The 21,574-nt window shown below is 47.2% G+C and overlaps 1 protein-coding gene across 6 annotated transcripts in view; it reads left to right on the plus strand.

The window, feature by feature from the left end:
• Nucleotides 1–371: 371 nt before the first annotated feature.
• The window catches only part of LOC140420879 (interferon-inducible GTPase 5-like), a 52,928-nt gene continuing 31,725 nt past the window's right edge, over nt 372–21,574 (plus strand). Inside the window, exons 1-3 of one of the 6 annotated variants that reach the window (XM_072504985.1) lie at nt 372–560; nt 749–918; nt 8,946–9,011. In XM_072504985.1, coding sequence (XP_072361086.1) covers nt 8,987–9,011 — 25 coding nt within the window. In that variant the 5' untranslated portion in view covers nt 372–560; nt 749–918; nt 8,946–8,986. The other 5 variants (XM_072504984.1, XR_011946629.1, XR_011946628.1 and 2 more) reach the window with 5 other exon arrangements.

The raw sequence follows: 21,574 nt of genomic DNA on the forward strand, positions 1-21,574 counted from the left end.
TGGAGGATGTTCTGATCTCCTTTCCCACAACCCCTAGCAGCCTTCAGTATCCTGCCTGCAGCGATTTAAAGCCCACACCAGGTTCCCATTGGACCCAGTGCCCAACGTGACCCTGCCCCTCCTGTTTCCCCCGGCCTATCTCAGGATGTGTTGCACGCTGGACGGCCCAACATGAAATCACTGGGACAATGCGCTCTCACCCTGGAGCAGATTGTACATGCACTTCTGGGCTCACTAACTCCCAACAATCACAAAATGCACGTCCATGATTCACTGATTCTGTATCCAGAGTAACTATCTAAATATAGACATCTGGGAATCAGAAACTGTAAAAATATAATCTCCCTGGCAACAAATGACCTTCCACTGTGCTTGATTCCCATTTGACAGTGTACAGGAGTCTGTCCACTGCTATAAAAGGCTGTGTTATTGGATCGGTTCCTCATTGCGGCTGGTGTGAGTGAGAGAGAGAAGCAGCAGTAACCAGTCACTCTGGATTAAGGTGTTGTCAGTGTGAGAACTTCACTGGTAAACTCTTCTCCATCAAGGAAGCAGTGCAGGTAAGTGGCAAGAAATCAAACTACAAACTGAATAAAGTTATCAAAATTATGAGAAAGAATCATATTCACAACTTTAAATTAAATTACAGCTCAGCTTCAATGATGTTTAAAGTGATTTTCTGAATGTCCGTTTCCCCTTCTAATCTGGGATCTGTTCAAAATATGAATTTATTTTCTTTAGTGTACAGTGTTCAGGAGTCTGTCCACCGCTATAAAAGGCTGTGTTATTGGATCGGTTCCTCATTGCGGCTGGTGTGAGTGAGAGAGAGAAGCAGCAGTAACCAGTCACTCTGGATTAAGGTGTTGTCAGTGTGAGAACTTCACTGGTAAACTCTTCTCCATCAAGGAAGCAGTGCAGGTAAGTGGCAAGAAATCAAACTACAAACTGAATAAAGTTATCAAAATTATGAGAAAGAACCATAGTCACAACTTTAAATTAAATTACAGCTCAGCTTTAATGATGTGTAAAGTGATTTGCTGAATGTCCTTTTCCCCTTCTAATCTGGGATCTATTCAAAATATGAATTTCTTTAAAAAAAATAAAAAATTTAGAGTACCCAAATCCTTTTTTTTTTCAATTAAGGGGCAATTTAGCGTGGCCAAACCAGCTACCCTGCACAACTTTTGGGTTGTGGGGGTGAAACCCATGCAAACACGGAGAGAATGTGCAAACTCCACAAAGACAGTAACCCAGAGACGGGATCAAACCTGGGACCTCGGCGCCGTGCGAGGAGACCTCTCCTGGGAGGAGAGACAGCCGGGACAGTGAAAACAGCGCGGGAGGAGAGACAGCCGGCACAGTGAAGACAGCGCGGGAGGAGAGACAGCCGGGACAGTGAAAACAGCGCGGGTGGAGAGACAGCCGGGACAGTGAAAACAGCGCGGGAGGAGAGACAGCCGGCACAGTGAAGACAGCGCGAGAGGAGAGACAGCCGGGACATTGAAAACAGCGCGAGAGGCGAGTGAGCCGGGACACTGAAAACAGCGCGGGAGGAGAGACAGCCGGGACATTGAAAACAGCGCGAGAGGAGAGACAGCCGGCACAGTGAAAACAGCGCGGGAGGAGAGACAGCCGGCACAGTGAAAACAGCGCAAGAGGAGAAACAGCCGGGAGAGCGAAAACAGAGCGGGAGGACAGACAGCCGGGACATTGAAAACAGCGCGGGAGGAGAGACAGCCGGCACAGTGAAAACAGCGCGGGAGGAGAGACAGCCGGGACAGTGAAAACAGCGCGGGAGGAGAGACAGCCAGGACATTGAAAACAGCGCGGGAGGAGAGACAGCCGGCACAGTGAAAACAGCGCGGGAGGAGAGACAGCCGGCACAGTGAAAACAGCGCGGGAGGAGAGACAGCCGGGACAGTGCAAACAGCGCGGGAGGAGAGACAGCCGGCACAGTGAAAACAGCACGGGAGGAGAGACAGCCGGGAGAGCGAAAACAGAGCGGGAGGAGAGACAGCCGGGACAGTGAAAACAGCGCGGGAGGAGAGACAGCCGGGACAGTGAAAACAGCGCGGGAGGAGAGACAGCCGGGACATTCAAAACAGCGCGGGAGGAGAGACAGCCGGGACAGTGAAAACAGCGCGGGAGGAGAGACAGCCGGCACAGTGAAAACAGCGCGGGAGGAGAGACAGCCGGGACATTGAAAACAGCGCGGGAGGAGAGACAGCCGGGACATTGAAAACAGCGCGAGAGGAGAGACAGCCGGGAGAGCGAAAACAGCGCGGGAGGAGAGACAGCCGGGACATTCAAAACAGCGCGAGAGGAGAGACAGCCGGGACAGTGAAAACAGCACGGGAGGAGAGACAGCCGGGAGAGCGAAAACAGCGCGGGAGGAGAGACAGCCGGGACAGTGAAAACAGCGCGGGAGGAGAGATAGTCGGGAAAGTGAAAACAGCGAGGGAGGAGAGACAGCCGGCACAGTGAAAACAGCGCGAGAGGAGAGACAGCCGGGACATTCAAAACAGCGCGAGAGGAGAGACAGCCGGCACAGTGAAAACAGCGCGGGAGGAGAGACAGCCGGCACAGTGAAAACAGCGCGAGAGGAGAGACAGCCGGGACATTCAAAACAGCGCGAGAGGAGAGACGGCCGGCACAGTGAAAACAGCGCGGGAGGAGAGACAGCTGGCAGAGAGAAAACAGCTCGGGAGGAGAGACAGCCGGCACAGTGAAAATAGCGCGGGAGGAGAGACAGCCGGCACAGTGAAAACAGCGCGGGAGGAGAGACAGTGAAACAGCGCGGGAGGAGAGACTGCCGGCACAGTGAAAACACAGTGAAAACAGCGCGGGAGGAGAGACAGCCGGGACATTGAAAACAGCGCGGGAGGAGAGACAGCCGGGACATTGAAAACAGCCCGGGAGGAGAGACAGCCGGGACATTGAAAACAGCGCGGGAGGAGAGACAGCCGGGACATTGAAAACAGCGCGAGAGGAGAGACAGCCGGGACATTGAAAACAGCGCGGGAAGAGAGTCAGTGAAACAGCACGGGAGGAGAGACAGCCGGCACAGTGAAAACAGCGCGGGAGGAGAGACAGCCGGCACATTGAAAACAGCGCGGGAGGAGAGACAGCCGGCACAGTGAAAACAGCGCGGGAGGAGAGACAGCCGGCACAGTGGAAACAGCGCGGGAGGAGAGACAGCCGGGACATTGAAAACAGCGCGGGAGGAGAGACAGCCGGGACAGTGAAAACAGCGCTAGAGGAGAGACAGCCGGCACAGTGAAAACAGCGCGAGAGGAGAGACAGCCGGGACAGTGAAAACAGCGCGAGAGGAGAGACAGCCGGCACAGTGAAAACAGCGCGGGAGGAGAGACAGCCGGGACATTGAAAACAGCGCGAGAGGAGAGAAAGCCGGGACATTGAAAACAGCGCGGGAGGAGAGACAGCCGGCACAGTGAAAACAGCCCGGGAGGAGAGACAGCCGGCACAGTGAAAACAGCGCGGGAGGAGAGACAGCCGGGACATTGAAAACAGCGGGGGAGGAGAGACAGCCGGGACATTGAAACCTGCGTGGGAGGAGAGACAGCCGGGACAGTGAAAACAGTGCGGGAGCAGAGACAGCCGGCACAGTGAAAACAGCGCGGGAGGAGAGACAGCCGGCACAGTGAAGACAGCACGGGAGGAGAGACAGCCGGCACAGCGAAAACAGCGCGGGAGGAGAGACAGCCGGCACAGTGAAGACAGCGCGGGAGGAGAGACAGCCGGCACAGTGAAAACAGCGCGGGAGGAGAGACAGCCGGGGCATTGAAAACAGCGTGGGAAATTCATAATGCTGAAGTGCAAAGGGACTTGGGAGTCCTAGTCCAGGAGTCAAGGTAAACCTGCAGGTTGAGTCCATAATTAAGAAAGCAAATGCAATGTTGTAATTTATCTCAAGAGACTTGGAATATAAAAGCAGGGATGTACTTCTGAAGCTTTATAAAGCACTAGTTAGGCCTCATTTAGAATACTGTGAGCAATTTTGGGCCCCACACCTCAGGAAGGACATATTGGCACTGGAGCAGGTCCAGCGGAGATTCACACGGATGATCCCAGGAATGGTAGGCCTAACATACTATGAACGTCTGAGGATCCTGGGATTATATTCATTGGACTTCAGAAGGTTGAGGGGAGACCTAATAGAAACTTACAAGATAATGAATGGCTTAGATAGGGTGGACGTAGGGAAGTTGTTTCCAATAGCAGGGGAGGCTAGGACCCGGGGGCACAGCCTTAGAATAAAAGGGAGTCACTTTAGAACAGAGATGAGGAGAAATTTCTTCAGCCAGAGAGTGGTGGGCCTGTGGAATTCATTGCCACAGAGCGCGGTGGAGGCCGGGACGTTGTGTCTTTAAGACAGAAGTTGATAAATTCTTGATTTCTCGAGGAATTAAGGGCTATGGAGAGAGAGCGGGTAAATGGATTTGAAATCAGCCATAATTGAATGGTGGAGCGGATTCGGTGGGCCGAATGGCCTTATTTCCGCTCCTATGTCTTATGGTCTTATTAGTGGCTATTCCTAATGGTGGTCTCATTATTCCCAGCATTTGTGCCCATGTCACAATACTTTGTGTCGTCCTGTGATGGGGATGGTCCTGCGTGATGCACATAAGGGACTACGTATCCCAAATAGCAGGAGCCTTCCCAATTTTCTGGTAACCAGAAACCTTATGGCCACAGATAAAATACGTGCTGTAATCTGCAGTCACGTTTCCTTTACTATCAGTCATCATTAGTCTAATCGGATACCCTTCCCAGGAGCCTCCACTAGTTTGATTTTCAACTCCTGACCAATCAAAGATGAATAATCCTTTAGCTGTAAGCTGGAACATAGGGGGTTGCCAATTCAAGGTCTGATCACACTGACTCGTGCCTACTGAGTGGGTCCCATATGTTTTATGATTCTTAAAGCATTTGCTTCCTTTTGGGACTCCAGTACAATCAGGGCTGTTGACTTGTTACATTAAACCTAGGCCCCCACCATTCCTCAAACCTATTCATATCGTATCCAGCTAATCTACAATCAAACATATTCTGTGTATCTTCTCCACGTCCTGTACTATTTTGTCTTAGAGCCCATTCTGCTACCTCTTTACTGGTCGCGCCATCATTCTCTTCTGGTCAGCGTTTCACCTTTTCATGTATTTTTTTTTTTCAGTGGTTTCACACATGGCCTGGGCATATTTTAGTGATGCCTCATCTGCCCATATTAAGGCTACTTCTGCTGGAGTCATTGGGGGTTTAGTTCCAGTTGTCATGGGACGTTCTATTAATATCTCATACGGGGTTAAACCCTTATTACTGATTTCTCAGGGCATACATTACTGTGGGTATGGCATCTGGCCATAGCAGCCCATTTTGTTGACACACTTTTGTAACTGCAGTTTTAATTATTCCATCCAATTCAACCATTCCTAGCATCACCTCTTTTGGTTGGAAAAGACTCTACCCACCGTGAAAACATGTCCACGATCACCAATTATTCCTTTGACAAATCATCCATGTGCGAGCTACTTTTTCAATTGTTACCGTAATACCTCGAGCATACCATTGTTGACATATGGCATGTGTCATTCCTCCTTTGTCCACATGAGCCTGCCCATGGGCAAGGCGACATAGTGGCAAAAACAGACTTCTGGGGCATGCTGCATGGGTATTTGGATGGATCCAGATTTGATGATTGTCTTGATAGCAACCCACTTTTAGCTAAGAGCGATGCTCCTGTAGCGAGGCTTGCTCCTGTGCCTGCTTTAACTTTGGTTCTGTTATGGTGGACGGAAGTTCAACTGCAGCAGCTTGTAGTTGTGGCTGCTCTTTGAGAGCCACTTCCTTCACTATTTTATCTGCAAATCTATTACCACTGGAGACTTCATCGTCTGCAGCAGTATGCGCTTCAAACTTTAAAACGGCTATCTTGCTGGGCAGCTGAACAGCACCTCGTAAATTTATAACCAATTTAGCATGTTTAATAGGTTGGTCGGAGGAAGTCATGAATCCCCTGTTTTTCCATAATTGGCCCAAATCATGTAGTACCCCAAAGCGGATCATGAATCAGTATAAATATTGACTGTTTTATTTTTAGCTAGAATACATGCTTTAGTAAGGGCAAACTATTCGGCCGCTTGAGCAGACGTTCCCGAAGGCAGAGCAAAAGCTTCCACTACCTTGAATGGAGTTACTATTGCATAACCGGCCAAGAGGGTCATATCATTTGGTCGGTTTGCTGACCCATCAGTGAAAAAGATGATGTCTGGATTGTCTAGTAGGTGACTCAATAAATCAGGTCGAGGGGTTATGGTGGCTTCAACCAATTGTAAACAGCCATGATCATACATATGTTCTGCTTCTGAGGGCGCAGGCAAGACTGTAGCAGGGTGACAGCTGGCGCTCGCTTGTAGGTAAAGTTGGTTTTAGAGAGGATTACTTCGTAACCAGTGCGTTAATGTTTCCTGCAGAACCTAAAGGGGCGGAGAACTTGGAATGATGCCATTTACGTCTTTTCACGTAATCTAAAAACTTATTCATGTTCAATTACTTTTATTCGGAAAGACATTTTCTTTCTTTTAAACTGATTTTAATTTCCAATGTTTCAGTGCATTAGAGAAATCTCAACACAAATCACTTAAGTTATAATCTCGGTCTCACAATGACAGACGATAAAAAAATACAGCCCACTTAGCACTTCATCCTTTGACTAAAATTAATTGGTTAAACAAAACACTACAGATTCTCACAGCTCACAAATATCACAGTTAACCGTTAACCTTATCTCACGGCTACAGACAAATCTGAATTCCCTTTCCAACTGGAACCCATCGGTTACGCTTTTACCTTCATCTTCTATTTCTTTTACTCCCCTGTTTTTTTGTTTTGAGAGGGGGGGTCAGCTTTATTAGATTCCTATGGGGGACATAAAGGTTTTCCTACCTCATTCCGTTGCTTTATGATTGTTTCTTTTCATTTTCTTACTCATTTTGACTCCCTTATCTGTCTTCTTTCAGGAGTTCACCTTCTTTCTCGCTCCGGATATCTTTACCGAGGCTTCGGGACCACCTGTGAGGGGGCATCGAGTTTAATGCTCATCGTTCCTTCTGAAAAATACTTTAGAGGATATACATATAACAACAAGGACCGCGGGAAATTATTAACAAATACTACAAGGAGCGCTCACTTGTATCAGTCCTTTTGCTGTTGATTGTTCAGTTTTTTTTAGTCTCTAAGGCACCTTTGTTCTTCTCATGCAGCTATAGTTAATTTATTAATTAGGATAACTCTCATTAGCATGAGTCACTGGCCAGTAATTAAGGCTGCCAAGCGGCGGACCCCCCTTTCAGCTGGGGTCACGCTATGGCTTTCTCCCTTTCAGCTGAGAGAGTCCTGTTTCGAGATTCATTTCAGGGTTCACTTCCCTTTAAATTTGGGAAACTGCACGACTACGTCAATTTGTTGAAGAAATTATACGTCAGCACTTTGAGTTTTCACCAAAGGTCCTTTAATTAAACACGAAGTTCGTGGGGAGTTGAAGGGACTACAGTAATTCCAAATGTTCCCACTTTACAGAGGTAAAGGCAGGCAATTTATATGATACAGTAAGCAATATCTAGGACAGAAAGCATTCTTTAGATTAGCAAGTGACAGAAAACCGAGCAGGCCGGAGTTAGATTTTAATAACAGGTCTTGGGTTCCTTGCCTAAGAAAAATAATAATTGTATGCTGTCACCTGAGGAAGGAGCAGCGCTCCGAAAGCTAGTGACATCGAAACAAACCTGTTGGACTTTAACCTGGTGTTGTAAGACTTCGTACTGTGCTCACCCCAGTCCAACGCCGGCATCTCCACATCAAGCAAACTAATGTGCAGCTGAACGCTTGTTTACATTGTATGACCTTCTGACTATTTCATACAGAACTTCTTGACTGAAATAAGGCTAAATATCCATCATGCTTTGCCAAGTGCCTATTTCCATGAAATATAGTCAAGCAGCTGGTTAAAATGAATGCAGGGTATTAACGTAACTAATCTGCCAACTAAAGTCCCTTCTACAATACCTAAAGGCATACGATTGAAACAAAATCTTCCAAAGGGCGTGTTAAATGTGCAGAGTTGTCTGCTCGAGTCGTCAAGTTGCATTTGACAAAATCCCTGTGATGCGTCTAACTTTTTAAAGATGCGTGCATTCGCCATCTCATTCGCCATCTCAGTTGTGACCTCCTCGTGCTTTGGTATGGGATAGCGTTCACTTCTTTTGTTCTTATTGAGGTCCTTGTAATCAATGCAGATGCGTAGATCACCGGACAGTTTTTAAACGCAAACCAGTGAACTGACCCGGTCAGTCGGTTTAGTGACTCATGAGATTATCCTTTGGTTCTGAAGTCGGTCTAGTTCTTGCTTCAATCTTTCTCACAAAGGAGTAGGAATTCTCCTAGGCGGATGTCCCACTGGCTTGGCATCCTTCCTTAATAGGATTTTATATTGGAATGGTAGTGTACCCATGCCTCTGAAAACATCAAGATATTGATTCAAAATGCATTGGATATCATCATCCAATAGTGGTGTAGATGCGGTCGCTAAATAAATATGCTGCACGAGACACGCAATTCTTTAAATGCTTGTGCACCTAGAAATGAAAATTTGTCACTCTTGACAATCTCAAATCTTAAGATCTTTTCCATTTGTTTATTGGAGATTTTTAAATGGCATGACCCTATTGAAGAAATCAAGTTGCCGTTATAGTCTTTCAGTCTGCAGGCTGCTGGAAGTATCTCAGGTCCATCTTGAAGCTTGTTGAGATCCAGCCTTGAGAGCAGGTTAACTGAAGCGCCAGTGTCCAATTTAAACAGAATTGGGCAGTTGTTAACTTGTACGACTGTGTTCCATTCATTATTAAAATTTACTTAATTAATTTGTTTAGGATCGTTTGTTGTTTCATTGGATTCTTCACACATCTCCATTATGCCAACAAAGAACATGTTTTCCAGTGAGTAATTGTCAGTATCGGATGATAAATTCTCTTCTTTTTCTTGTGATTTGATACTGGGGACATTAATCTGCCTGTAGTTTTGTTTAGCAGGTTCAAATGCGAGCGAAGAACTGCACTGTGCAGCAAAATGATTTAATTTGCCACATTTAGAGCATTGTTTACCATGTGCTGGACATTTCTTCTTTAAGTGGGAGGTTCCACATTAAGAACACGTCATGACGTTGACGTCATGACGCACAACACATCTTCGGGCATGCGCAGATCGGCTTTCGTCCGTCTCGCAATTTTTCACAAATGCGCATGTGCAGGGCTTTAGTGCACGTGTGCAAGGTGGTTGCCATCTGAAACATGCTTCTTCATCTTTTGCGACACCATTTTTACACACTAAACCTTGTGGTGGATTTTCGCGTCTTTTTCACGGATATAATACTCTTGGTACTGATTCTTACTTTGCTGATGTGCTCGGCATTTTTCAATCGCTATTTCTGACGTTAAATCTTGTTGTCTCAAAAGTCTTTCTCTGAGGGGCTCATCATTTATCCCAAATGCAACCTGGTCACGAATTAAAGAATCATGCAGTGCTGCAAAGTTACAGGATTGAGCTAGAAGTTTTAAGTCTGTCACAAAGTTCGTAAACGATTCCCCTGTTTTTGCAATCTCTTATGTAAAATGAAGTGTTCAAATGTCACCTTTGTTTGGATCTTGCAGTGATCGTCGAATTTACTTTTAATAACATCAAATTTAGCTTTGTCCTGACCAGCAGAGTACTGAAAGGAGTTGTCTTTTTCAATTGCACGCTGTCCTGCCATTGTTAAGAGCAATGCAATTTTACAAGCATCAGTTGCATTAGTTAAGTCTGCAGCTTCCACATATATTTGAAATTGCTGATTAAACAGTTCCAATTTGCATTCAAATTACCGATCATCCTTTGGTGATGTGGAGCTTGTGCGTGGTCCATCGAGGCGTATGTCTTCGAAGGATTCATTTGTTGCGATGCTTCTCCAGTTGAACAGCTGCTACGGTTTTCTTTTTCTGATCTAATTATATCACTCTAGCTAGTTTACTGAAGCCAAAACCTGGTACCATGTTATATTATGTGATCGTAATACGTCGTTACTGTTTGCTTTACTTCCAAAATGGTCTGATGGTTAGATATAAATGAAACTACCAATCTCCAATTTAAAGCAAATTACGTTGAATGAATAATGAATATAAATACTAATGAGTTTGTTCACTCTACAGAACAAAAACTGATGATAAAGTAAATCAAAAGAAATATTAACTATGTTTAACTACACGTGCCAACTAAGCTATATCTCTCTATATCTCAGCTATATCTCTGCTGTCTAGACACTCCTGGTTCAAAGAGAGGGAGGATCTTCCAGGTTCAGTTTATATACCTGAATCTAGTGCTACCATCTAGTGGCATCATCTAACACTATGATGCAGTTGTTAACCCTTCATACACCATCAGATATACAGATCACTACAGGTCCCTCACGGGCTGCTGGGTCCTCAGGGTGTGCTGCGAGTTCCGGCACATGAGCCGCTGCCTTGAGCATTTGCAGACGCTGCTGCTACCGCTGTCTCCGGTCTGGCTGCCCAGCCTAGCAGCAGCACCACTCGCGCCTGTTCTGTGGGGTCCAAAATACTGTCCATAGTGTTGAATATCTGTAAGGCATTGGGCTAGGCTGTTAGACAGAGAAACAGCAGTGGCTGCCACCCCAGGACTCTCCATTCCCCCATTGATTCCTCCTCCCCCACACCCGGAATGCCCTGCCCACACACTCCAGGCTGCAGCGGGCTGCCCTCAATGGACCCTAGACCCTGAATCTCAGACACCCGCTCATAACTTCACCTGAACTGGGAGCTGGTCCCCTACCCGTTGCACTCACCCACCCCCCGGCTGCGATCATGATCCAGAGCTGTGTACCATCCCCTGGGTGTATGGATGTTGGCTGCTGCATGTGTGGTCTTGTCTCCTGCACTGTTTAGACATCATGGTCTGATCAGAATGCTGGGCAATGACTCCCACATGCTACATGTTGCGCACACCCATGGAATCCACTTGGATTGTGCAAAATGCTCACTTAACCACGTTTGCTAATTCCCTATAAGCAATAGCCTTCACCCGCACTGCCAGATGCCTCGGCAGATGGTGGGGGTTATGAGTGGTCTGGGGGCAGACAGTCAGGGACAAGGGTTTCCCCCGGAATGGGTACACAGGATCCAGGGGTTGACATAGTGGTGCCGCACGCAGTTGCCCCCTAGTGCCTCCTTCCCAACCTCCCATCATGGCCCACCCTTGCGAAGGCAGCCCCAACCCCCACAGCCGAGCGACCCCCACCCCACCACCATGCAATGGGGAAGCAGCAAAGATGGCTACTCACCTTCTCGGCTCCCCGCAGCAACTCTTCGGCCAGGTTCATGTTTTTCAAAATGAGTACTAATCGGTGCCAACGTGACCACTTGCTGGGGAGGCCGATGAATCAGGTGAGGACACTGGATATGGGGTCCCCCTCGTTAATTGTGGAAATACGGCTCAAGTGGTGATAATTGGCTTTTTGCCATGCTACGGCGAGATCCCAATTTTGTCTAAAGGAGTACCGCAAACTGTTCGGTGCCTGGAACGATTCTCATTTTCAGCCTTCCCGTTATTCACCAACCTTGTTTTACTCAAGCGAGAGTGGAGCGAGGTCGGAGAATCGGACCCATCATTACCTTCTTTCCCTCTGTCCCTCACTTTCCCTGTTCTCCCATATCCTGCTGGTCTCCATTTCCCTCAATTAAATTCTCTTCAGTTCCACTCCTATTGGAACATGAAATCCAATTTAACAGTGTAATTGAGGTGGGAATTTTCTCCTCTCAGGAATTCCTGCCCCCATACTCTCCTCTCTTCTCCATTGCCTTGCTGCCTTCTCTCCCACCTTCAGATAATGGAACAACTCATTCATCCAGTTCACATCCCATGATTTGAAAACACTTGGGCGGGATTCTCTGTCGCCGACGTCGAAATCGAGATCGGCGATCGGGCGGAGAATGGATTCTGACGCAGGAATCAGGGCCGGCACAGGTTTGACACTGATCTGCCATGCTCCGCCCCCTCCAATCTGGTATCATACTGACACGCGCCGCGCACCAGCTCAACGGCGTTGGCGCGTCATCGGCCGGCTACGCCCCCCGATGGGCCGAGTTCTCGACGGCACGGTCCCAACCGTGCGGGAATCTGGCGTGCCAGCAGCGGACTATGTCCAGCGCTGCCACACTCAGCCGGGATCATTGCCGCAGGCAGGGTGGGCTTCTGCTAGGGCTGGGTGGACTGGTGGGGGGTTTCCAGGGGGTGGGCTGTGGGATCACGGTTGGCGGGCTGGGTCGCGCACAACCTGCTCATTGTTGTATGCCATGACCGGTTTAGGTTGCCAGCCGTGCTTATGCATGGCCCGGGACCCTGTCATTCTCTGTGCGTTTTTTGGCACGTGGAAGTTGCATTCGGCGCGAAAGTCCACATATGCTCCGCTGGCGTCAGCACTTGGTCTCCCAAATGGAGAATCCAGCCCTTTATCTTTCCATGATACTGTGAGACCTTTCTCTGCCTTTGACTTGAATTACAATACACAGTACCCTGTTTAAATTCCAGTTCCTGTTGTCCCTTTGACTTTAATCTTCCTGGAATCTTTCTCTTCAATCCCTGTTTCATAATCTTCATGGACCCAAGGGTATATTCCAATTGTTCAATCTGTGAAAGTCATGGAATATCAGCTCCCACACTAGTGAGGAGGAACTCGGGTAGACTGCAACATTCAAACTCGACACAGGTGCGAGGGCCAACCTCATCAATTTATCAGATTTAAAGGAGCTGAGAATTAAACTGCAGGGAGTAAACAAAACAATATTGTTAAGAGACTACAACGGAAATGAAATTGCGATGTTCGCAGCATGTGAACTCGATGTCAATTTGAAAAACAGAATTCACACGTTGAAATTTTCCATTGTAGCAGCGGAACATGAATCTCTGCTAGAAGTAGAATCATGTGAGGAACTTCAGCTAGTTAAATGTGTTTACAGTGCAGACAACGCTGCAACCAGATAACATGCATCGGTAGATTCTATCCTGAAGGAATTTCCTGAGATATTTCAAGGCTTTGGCACTTAATCTTACACGTACAAAATCCAACGCGAAGCCAGTGATTCACGCACTGAGACATGTATCAGCTCCATTGAGAGACAAATTAAAGGCTGAGATAGAGAGGATGGCAGCTTTAGGCATAATTAAACACATAGAAGAATCTACAGACTGGGTAAACTATGGTTTGTGTCAAGAAGCGCAATGGAGGCCTACAAATCTGTACGGGCCCTAAAGATCTGCACCTCAACATTAAAAGAGAGCATTATCCGATACCGAAAAGGGAAGAAATAACATGTGAGATGGTAGGAGCAACATGTTTCAGTAAGTTAGACGCGTCACAAGGCTTCTGGCAACTTAAATTAGATAAAGAAAGCATGAAGTTATGTATGTTCCAACACATCCTTTGGAAGATATTGCTTCTTAAGGATGCCATTTGGCATAATTTCTGCTTCAGAAACTTTTCATCATGCCATGGAGCACATAGTGGAAAGGATTCCAGGAGTCCGAGTTTATGTGGATGCCATAATCATATGGGGTCAACACAGGAAGAACCTGACAAAGGCTTCTCAGAGTCCTGAAGAGCATTAAAAAGAATGGCTTGAAGTTGAACAGTATGAAATGTCAAATCGGTATGGACAGCGTCACTTTCCTGGGAGACAAGCTCTCCGCACAAGGCGTTCAACCTGATCAAGATAAAATAAAGGTATATTACGAATGTTAGGGATGGTAAATTTTGTTGGGAAATTCATTCCCAATCTTGCAGCTAAAACTGCACACCTCACAGAAACTATCATGAAAGACGCAATATTTCAATGGTCTACTAGCCATGAACAGGAATGGCAAGCATTGCAAGTATCATTGACAACAGCGCCAATCCTGACGTTTATCGACACAGCGAAAAATACGAAAATTTTGACGAACAAATCAAAGGATGGCTTGGGAGCTGTCCTACTGCAGTTGGATGAGGACGTGCAGGTCTATGTGAACCTCGTCACTGAGTCTCTGCCAGTATCTGACAACAAATCAAAATCAGAAACCACCAAAGACACAGTCTTGCAAAAGATGAGAACATATCTCCATGAGGGATGGCCTAACGGTTCCTGCTCCAGTTTTTATAATGTAAGAGCAGAGTTAAGTGATGCAAATGGATTTTTGCTGCGAAAACAAAGAATTGTGATTCCACAATCATGAAGGTCAATGATCCTAACAAAACTCCATGAAGGGTGTGGTGTTGGGTGCTCTGGTGCACAGATGAGCCAACACAGTTGTATGTGGTACAACTCTATTTTATTATAACTCTTATAATACAGTTTGTTCTGGATACTCTGCACGTGCTGTCTCCCTGAGTGTCCCCGGCAATAGCTGTGTCCTGGTTCTCCTCTGCAGCTCTTACTGACCACCAGGGGTCGTGTCTGTGCTTTTATATCTTTCTGTCATTGGTTGTGGTGTTGTGTGTTCTGATTTGTCTGTTGGTGTGTCTATCATGATGTGTGTGTTTGAATATCATGACATCCCCCCTTTTTACAAAGACAAGTGCCTACGTGGTTATAAATATAATTGTGTCGTGAGTGCATCTAAGAGTGTGCGTTTGTGTTGTGTACAGCGTGTGTTTATGACGTAACTATTTACATGGGGCGATGTCGGGTGCGTCACACTAACAAGGTTGTACCATAACAAAACTTGGATGCGAGAGAAAAAAAAACTTGAACATTGGTCCGGTCAGACGATGTCTGGAACAATAAACAACAACAGGTTATAATACAGAAGTGTTTGACTTTTTGAACGTATAAACAGCGTTATAAGTCCAGTCTAATGGGTGACCGCCTCAAGAATGGGCTGGTCCTCAAGCCGGTTCAGCTGTGGAGATTTGGGGTCACACTGGTTCACCTTGGACTGTTGGAGGTGATGCTGTTGCCGAAGTCTCTACTTCACCATTTGTTGTACTTCATGCAGTGCTTGGTTTTTTTCATTCTTGCAAATATAACATTCAACATCTTTGTTAGTGGTGCCCTGGCTGTGGTTTGGTTCTGGTGGCGATGGAAGGGGCATGATCCGTGGCATCTCCACGAAGTCATCCTTGGGAACCAGTGGAGGATCCGGCGTGTGCGTACGGTGCAGTTGCGAGCGTGGAAGGCGGCACAAAGCTCGCTGATTGCGCCTACGCACCAATCCATCCGCCCTGCATGTCAGGAACAAGGTGGAGTCTGTTTTCTTTTTATGTTTGTGGTGGACGGCATCTTGTAGCCGATGGGTCGTTGCCATCGAAGTAGCACCATCACTAATATCATGCAAGGCGATGACTGTGCCAGATGTGGAAGTTGGCCAAGACCGTGTACGCTGGTTCCGGCCTTCTGCTGTGCCGGAAGGGCGACTCCGCAGAGAAACGTCGAAGCATGTCGCCTTGGAGAGAGAATTGTTGCTCGCATCAACGTCTGGCGATGGCGCGAATTGGTGTGTCCATCTTGGACCGCCGGTGCTGGTTGCCACTGCCGACCCAGTGGGACTGCCACGCGATCCATTCCCTGTCGCCGTGGCATCTGCCGTCACCCTGAGCGTGCCATCACCGAGGCCGCGACACCGCCCGTCCGGAGCAAGGTCTGGCGTGCGCAGATCAGATTCGGCGCTTGGCTGCTCCCCATCTGGAGTCCGGTCTGCCTTCCGTCGATGCCCCCCGTCCGGAGTCCCAACAGGTTCACTGGAGGCAGCCGAGATTCCCTGAAGCTGCACTTCTGGAGTCGGAACATGCAGGAATGCACCAACCAGTGGAGAGGCTCGAGCCATCGAGGGTGGAAGCGGTGCGCCGCCACCGCAGTCGTCAGTGGTCCCACCGTGATCGTTGAGTGCCTCGGTACGCACTAGGCGAGGTCTGTCACCTTGCACCTTTTGCATGGGAAGTGGGATGCTGTCGTCACTCGTCTCACATCCCGTGGATAGATCGTCATTAGCAGCTTGCTGTTCACTAGGGTTGGGTAAATTGTCAGAGTTTTCATCTGGTGGTGCACACCATGTCGGTGGACTGTCATTGTCTTGCCATTGTCCTTCATTTGGGCTTTTCTTCTTTGGAACTCTAAATCTTCCCCCAGACATTGCAGAACCTTGTTTATTACCCCCAAATTCTCCCATATGTATGGTCTCGAATATCGTATCCACTGTTTCTATCGACATTGTACCATTTTCCAAAGAACATTCCGTTTCACTTTTCTTCTCAGGTACCTCATATGTAACTTTGTTTGATGTACATGCCTTCATGGTCTCTGGGTCTGATTTTGCTGGGACTGGCATGGTCACAGTCTCTCTTTTACTGTTCTCAATTGCCCACATTATACTCCCCATACATAACTGCTTAATCACTGGGGTTAGTGTGGTACAATGGATAATCGGGTCGACCTTATCTGCATCTTCATCATTAGTGGAGAGCACACTTGGTTCACTTGAAACTGCTGTGGGTGTTAAATTCGTTATCTGGCTACTCGATGTCGGTGTCCTCAGGATTCTTGCTGCAATGTTCTGCTCAATAATCAGTGGAGTGTGTATAGGTTCAATGCAATTAATGTTCCCCTCCAGGTTTGAAGAGTCATTACTGACTAACTGCTGGTCTCCGAAGTTGGGATTTTGCGGCATTGTGTTGAAGGGAGACATTTGTCCCTGCTGTAGATATGATTCAGGTTGTGTTATTTCCATTACCTGAGGATCAATGTCTTGTCCATTTTTTCGATCCGTACTAAAACACTGGCAATTCTCAGTCTGCTCCTTGCAAGTTAAACATACAATTAATTTCGTTAGCAAATCCTCAGCATCCTTCTGTGGCCGTGCTGCATTATTAATCTCTGTTCGGCTACAATGATCCTGAAGGTCAGCGCATAAACCTTTTTTCTTCGGGCTTGGACGAGGCGATTCCTTTGGCTTGTCTTCAGTCGGGCTTGAACAGTCTTCAGCGCTGTGCCCTTTATTGTAGCATGAGAGACCGTCATGGTCATGCTGCTGTGTAGTGGAGCATGGTAGGCTGTTATAGTCTTCTTGCTGTTCACGGGAGCATGGCAGACTTGCATCGTCTGCCGCTGGTTGGTCAGGAGAGGTTGCTAGACCCTCATGGTCTTGTTCCTGCAAGGACTGCGCTCTGGAGTCTGGCGTTCCTTCCATCGTGGAGTCCGTCCACGAGCTCTCTGTGGAGGCTTGTGACATTGGAGTCACTTCTTGTTCGTGCAAGGACTGCGCTCTGGAGTCTTGCGTTGCTTCTATCGTGGAGGCTGCCCACGAGCTCTCTGTGGAGACTTGTGACACTGGAGTCACTTCTTGTTCGTGCAAGGACTGCGCTCTGGAGTCTTGCGTTGCTTCTATCGTGGAGGCTGTCCACGAGCTTGCTGTGGAAGCTTGTGACACTGGAGTCACTTCTGGTTCATGCGAGGACTGCACTCTGGAGTCTTGCATGTCTTCTTTCATAGAGTCGGGAACGTTGAGCGGGACGTGGATCACGCTCTGTGTGGCAGCAGGGCACTCTCCGTGTGCTTGCACCGCTCCCTGTCTGGTAATGTCAGGCTGCAGCATCATCCGGTACTGATAAGTTGGAACGTCATATCTGCTGGGTTGAAGATCCTCAAATCCGAAAAATGAATCCGCATCTGCGTCGGATTCAATATGGGGGCCGCCAATGTGCAACACGAAAGGTTCGTCCGAGTCATAGTCATATAGGACCACGGAGCTATCATTGGGCTCGCGAGGTCCGGAAACACTGTAAAAATCGTCATCGAAGTATTCAAGGTCGGAATCATCGGCTTGTGCGTAGGTAACTGCTTGTCGGAGGGTTCTTCGGAGGTTAAATTCATCTCCTGGGTCAATTTGCGGCACTGTGCTGTCATTCCAGGTGAAGGAAGGTTGTTTTACAGCTTTAACAGATTTTTGTATTTTCGATTTGGGACGTTTCCCTTTTAAATTGGATTTGGGACATTTCCTTTTTAAATTGATCCAGTCTTGGGCCTCTGACATCCTGACGCTCGGTATGTAGCACGTAGGAAGCGACTGCGTATGCTCAGATCGCTGTTCCTTTACCGATGGCCATTTTCTTAACTGCGCATGCGCACCATATTGCGCATGCGCAAACGAAACTTCCGGTTCTGCGCACTTCTCGTGCAACTGTGCTAGCGTTATACCTTTAGCAAGATGGCCGCCGACCTCGACCCAGCCTTTTCTCAGGCCCGGGATTTCGGGCTCCGGGATCCCAGCCACGAGGTGAGTACTGCAGCTTTTCTTACCTTTAAGTCCCCATTGGATTGCGTATTCTTCACAGTACTTGGCGAATTTGCCCATGACTGCCTGGTAATCGTGCCTTTGCTGCCTCCTGAAGAACCTGAACCTTCTGAACATTGCTCTTGCCCTTGCACCGGCGACGATGAGGAGAAATTCAATTTTTTCTTTATCATCCAGGTCTTGGAGTTCAGCTGCCGCCAGGAACAACTCGAACATTTGCCGGAATCGCCGCCAGTTTTCGTGGAGGTCGCCGTCGCACTGGAGCGCCTGCGGAACCGGGAGCTCGTGCATCATGCCTGGGCACTGCTGGTTGTCTGTGTACACTGAGGTATGCCGGCAGGTATCGATCCACTCCTGTACCATGTGGTGTTGGGTGCTCTGGTGCACAGATGAGCCAACACAGTTGTATGTGGTACAACTCTATTTTATTATAACTCTTATAATACAGTTCGTTCTGGATACTCTGCACGTGCTGTCTCCCTGAGTGTCCCCGGCAATTGCTGTGTCCTGGTTCTCCTCTGCAGCTCTTACTGACCACCAGGGGTCGTGTCTGTGCTTTTATATCTTTCTGTCATTGGTTGTGGTGTTGTGTGTTCTGATTTGTCTGTTGGTGTGTCTATCATGATGTGTGTGTTTGAATATCATGACAAAGGGCACTTGGGATTAGTAAAGTGCAAGCGTAGAGCCAGGGATGCCGTTTACTGGCCAGGGATAAACCACGACATTGCTATGACGGTAGATAACTGCAAAACCTGTCAAAACTTAAACGCAAACAAAGCAAAGAGCCGATGGGTGAGATTGTCACAACTCTGTGGCAGAAGGTCGGCATGGATCTCTTTTACTTGAATGGAAAGGAATACCTTCTGGTCATTAACTACCTTGCAATTATCCAGAAGGAGCACAGCTGGCGAATTCCATGGCCAGATGTGTCATGAAGAATGTTAAATGGAGTTTTGCGCACCAAGGGATAGCGAATATAGTAATGAGAGACAATGGTCCCTGTTCGACATTTATGAGTGGACAGAATTTGCATGACAGTATAACTTCAAACACGTTACCTTGAGTCCTCTGTACCCTCAGTCGAATGGGAAGGATAAGAAGGGCGTTCATACCATTAACCAGCTCCTGAAAAAAGCCTTAGATAGCCGAGATGACACTTATCTCACGCTCCTAAGATATCGTTCTGTACTATTAATCAATGGGCTTTTTCCAGCTCAGTTGCTGATGAACAGGCAACTGACAACGACCTTGCCCTGTATTCCTCGAGAACCAGTCAACCATAGAGAGGCAACTGATCTCACAAAAAGGAGGCAAAAGGGATTTTACGATAGATCAGTGAGAAGACTCCACCCATTGCAGCCAGATGACACAGTCAGATTGGAAGATTCCAAAGGGAATGGATGGTCTAAGTATATGAAGGTACAGCGACAAGCAGGTCCAAACTCGTATCTCATCATCATGAATGAAGGTGTTGTCTTTAGGAGAAACAGAAGAGCTCTGCTGAAGGTTCAGCAACCTTTTGTGATACAACCGCAAGAAGAAGTGGTTAGTAGTCCCAAGAAAACTGCAGAAGATACAGTCCAGCATACAGAGACACAGCAACAAGACACAGACACAACAATACAAGAAGAACAACAAGCAGCATCCACAACTACAAAGGAACATGAAGTAACTTCACAAGTTCAGCAGCCACTCAGAAGATAAACAAAAGATAAACAATGCTACAACCTAAACCTGAGAGACTGAATTTGTGACAGACTGTATATAATGGGGCAGCACGGTAGCATTGTGGATAGCACAATTGCTTCACAGCTCCAGGGTCCCAGGTTCGATTCCGGCTTGGGTCACTGTCTGTGCGGAGTCTGCACATCCTCCCCGTGTGTGCGTGGGTTTCCTCCGGGTGCTCCGGTTTCCTCCCACAGTCCAAAGATGTGAAGGTTAGGTGGATTGGCCATGATAAATTGCCCTCAGTGTTGGGTGGGGTTACTGGGTTATGGGGATAGGGTGCTCTTTCCAAGAGCCGGTGCAGACTCGATGGGCTGAATGGCCTCCTTCTGCACTGTAAATTCTATGATAATCTATGATAATTTAAAGATGTAAATATTTATGCATATCCTATTAAATTGTAAAAATTATCAAATGAATGTAAATAACTACATTTCCAATGGTGGTGATATGCATAAGCAATCCTGTGTATAATATTGTACCTGCCCTCCGACCACCAGGTGGTAGTGTAAATCGTGTTGGTGGATCGACGCATTTTGCAGTAGCTCTAGAATAATTAGTTAGTGTGACTAGTTTGTTTTATATTTATTCTAGTTATCTTTACCACACAGTTGTTTCATAATAAATTATTTTAACTAGTCAAGAACTAGATGTTCTGTAGTGCATCATTCATTTCAGCCAGTCTAAAGAACATGACAATCCCGACACCAAGTCAGGCACAACAAGGCCGCTGAATCATACCCCTAAACTCAGACGTGCTTTCGAACATAAAGGAAGCCCCAGTTGCTGAGCAACAGCTCATTCCATTTCTAATCTCTTTTTGCTTTTTAGGTCATAAACTCTCCAACACAATTTGAAATTAGATCAAAACACCCATACATGCAAACACCTTTCCTCAACATGAATCTAAGTAAAGTTTTAACATATTCTTACACAGAAACACTAAAGTGAACTCATTGAAATCTATACCTTATTTCTAAAACTCAACAATACAAACATAGATTATATGAAATTACAGATGCAATTCTCCTGATTTTATTCTAAGTGTTGCTACCAGTGGGAAAACTAAAATGTTTCCCATTTCCGCTGGGAGCACTGAATAAGCCCACATCATCCTATGGAAATGAGCCAGCTTTCCACACATATCACTCATGCTGAATTTCCAACTCCCAGGCACGTGATTCACTGGAGTTGGGGATCAGCTGTTAGCCCTTGACAAGCGAGTGCAGCATTTAAATGCCCCCTGCAGCACTGAGCCTCATTTCAGCCAAGAAGAAGCTTGGACGAAGATCGGCACCATGCTTCCTTGATCGGATATTGGGAAGATGTTGGATGCAGTGGGGGAGAGGAGGGCCAACCTACTCCCCAGGGTTGGCAGAAGACTTCCATCCCATGTGATGCATGAAGCCTGGGATGAGGTGGCAGAGGATGTAATTTTCCCAAGCCTGAGAAACCCAGCTATGTC

The sequence above is a fragment of the Scyliorhinus torazame genome, chromosome 5, assembly GCF_047496885.1.
Source record: "Scyliorhinus torazame isolate Kashiwa2021f chromosome 5, sScyTor2.1, whole genome shotgun sequence".
Taxonomy (NCBI): Eukaryota; Metazoa; Chordata; class Chondrichthyes; order Carcharhiniformes; family Scyliorhinidae; genus Scyliorhinus; species Scyliorhinus torazame.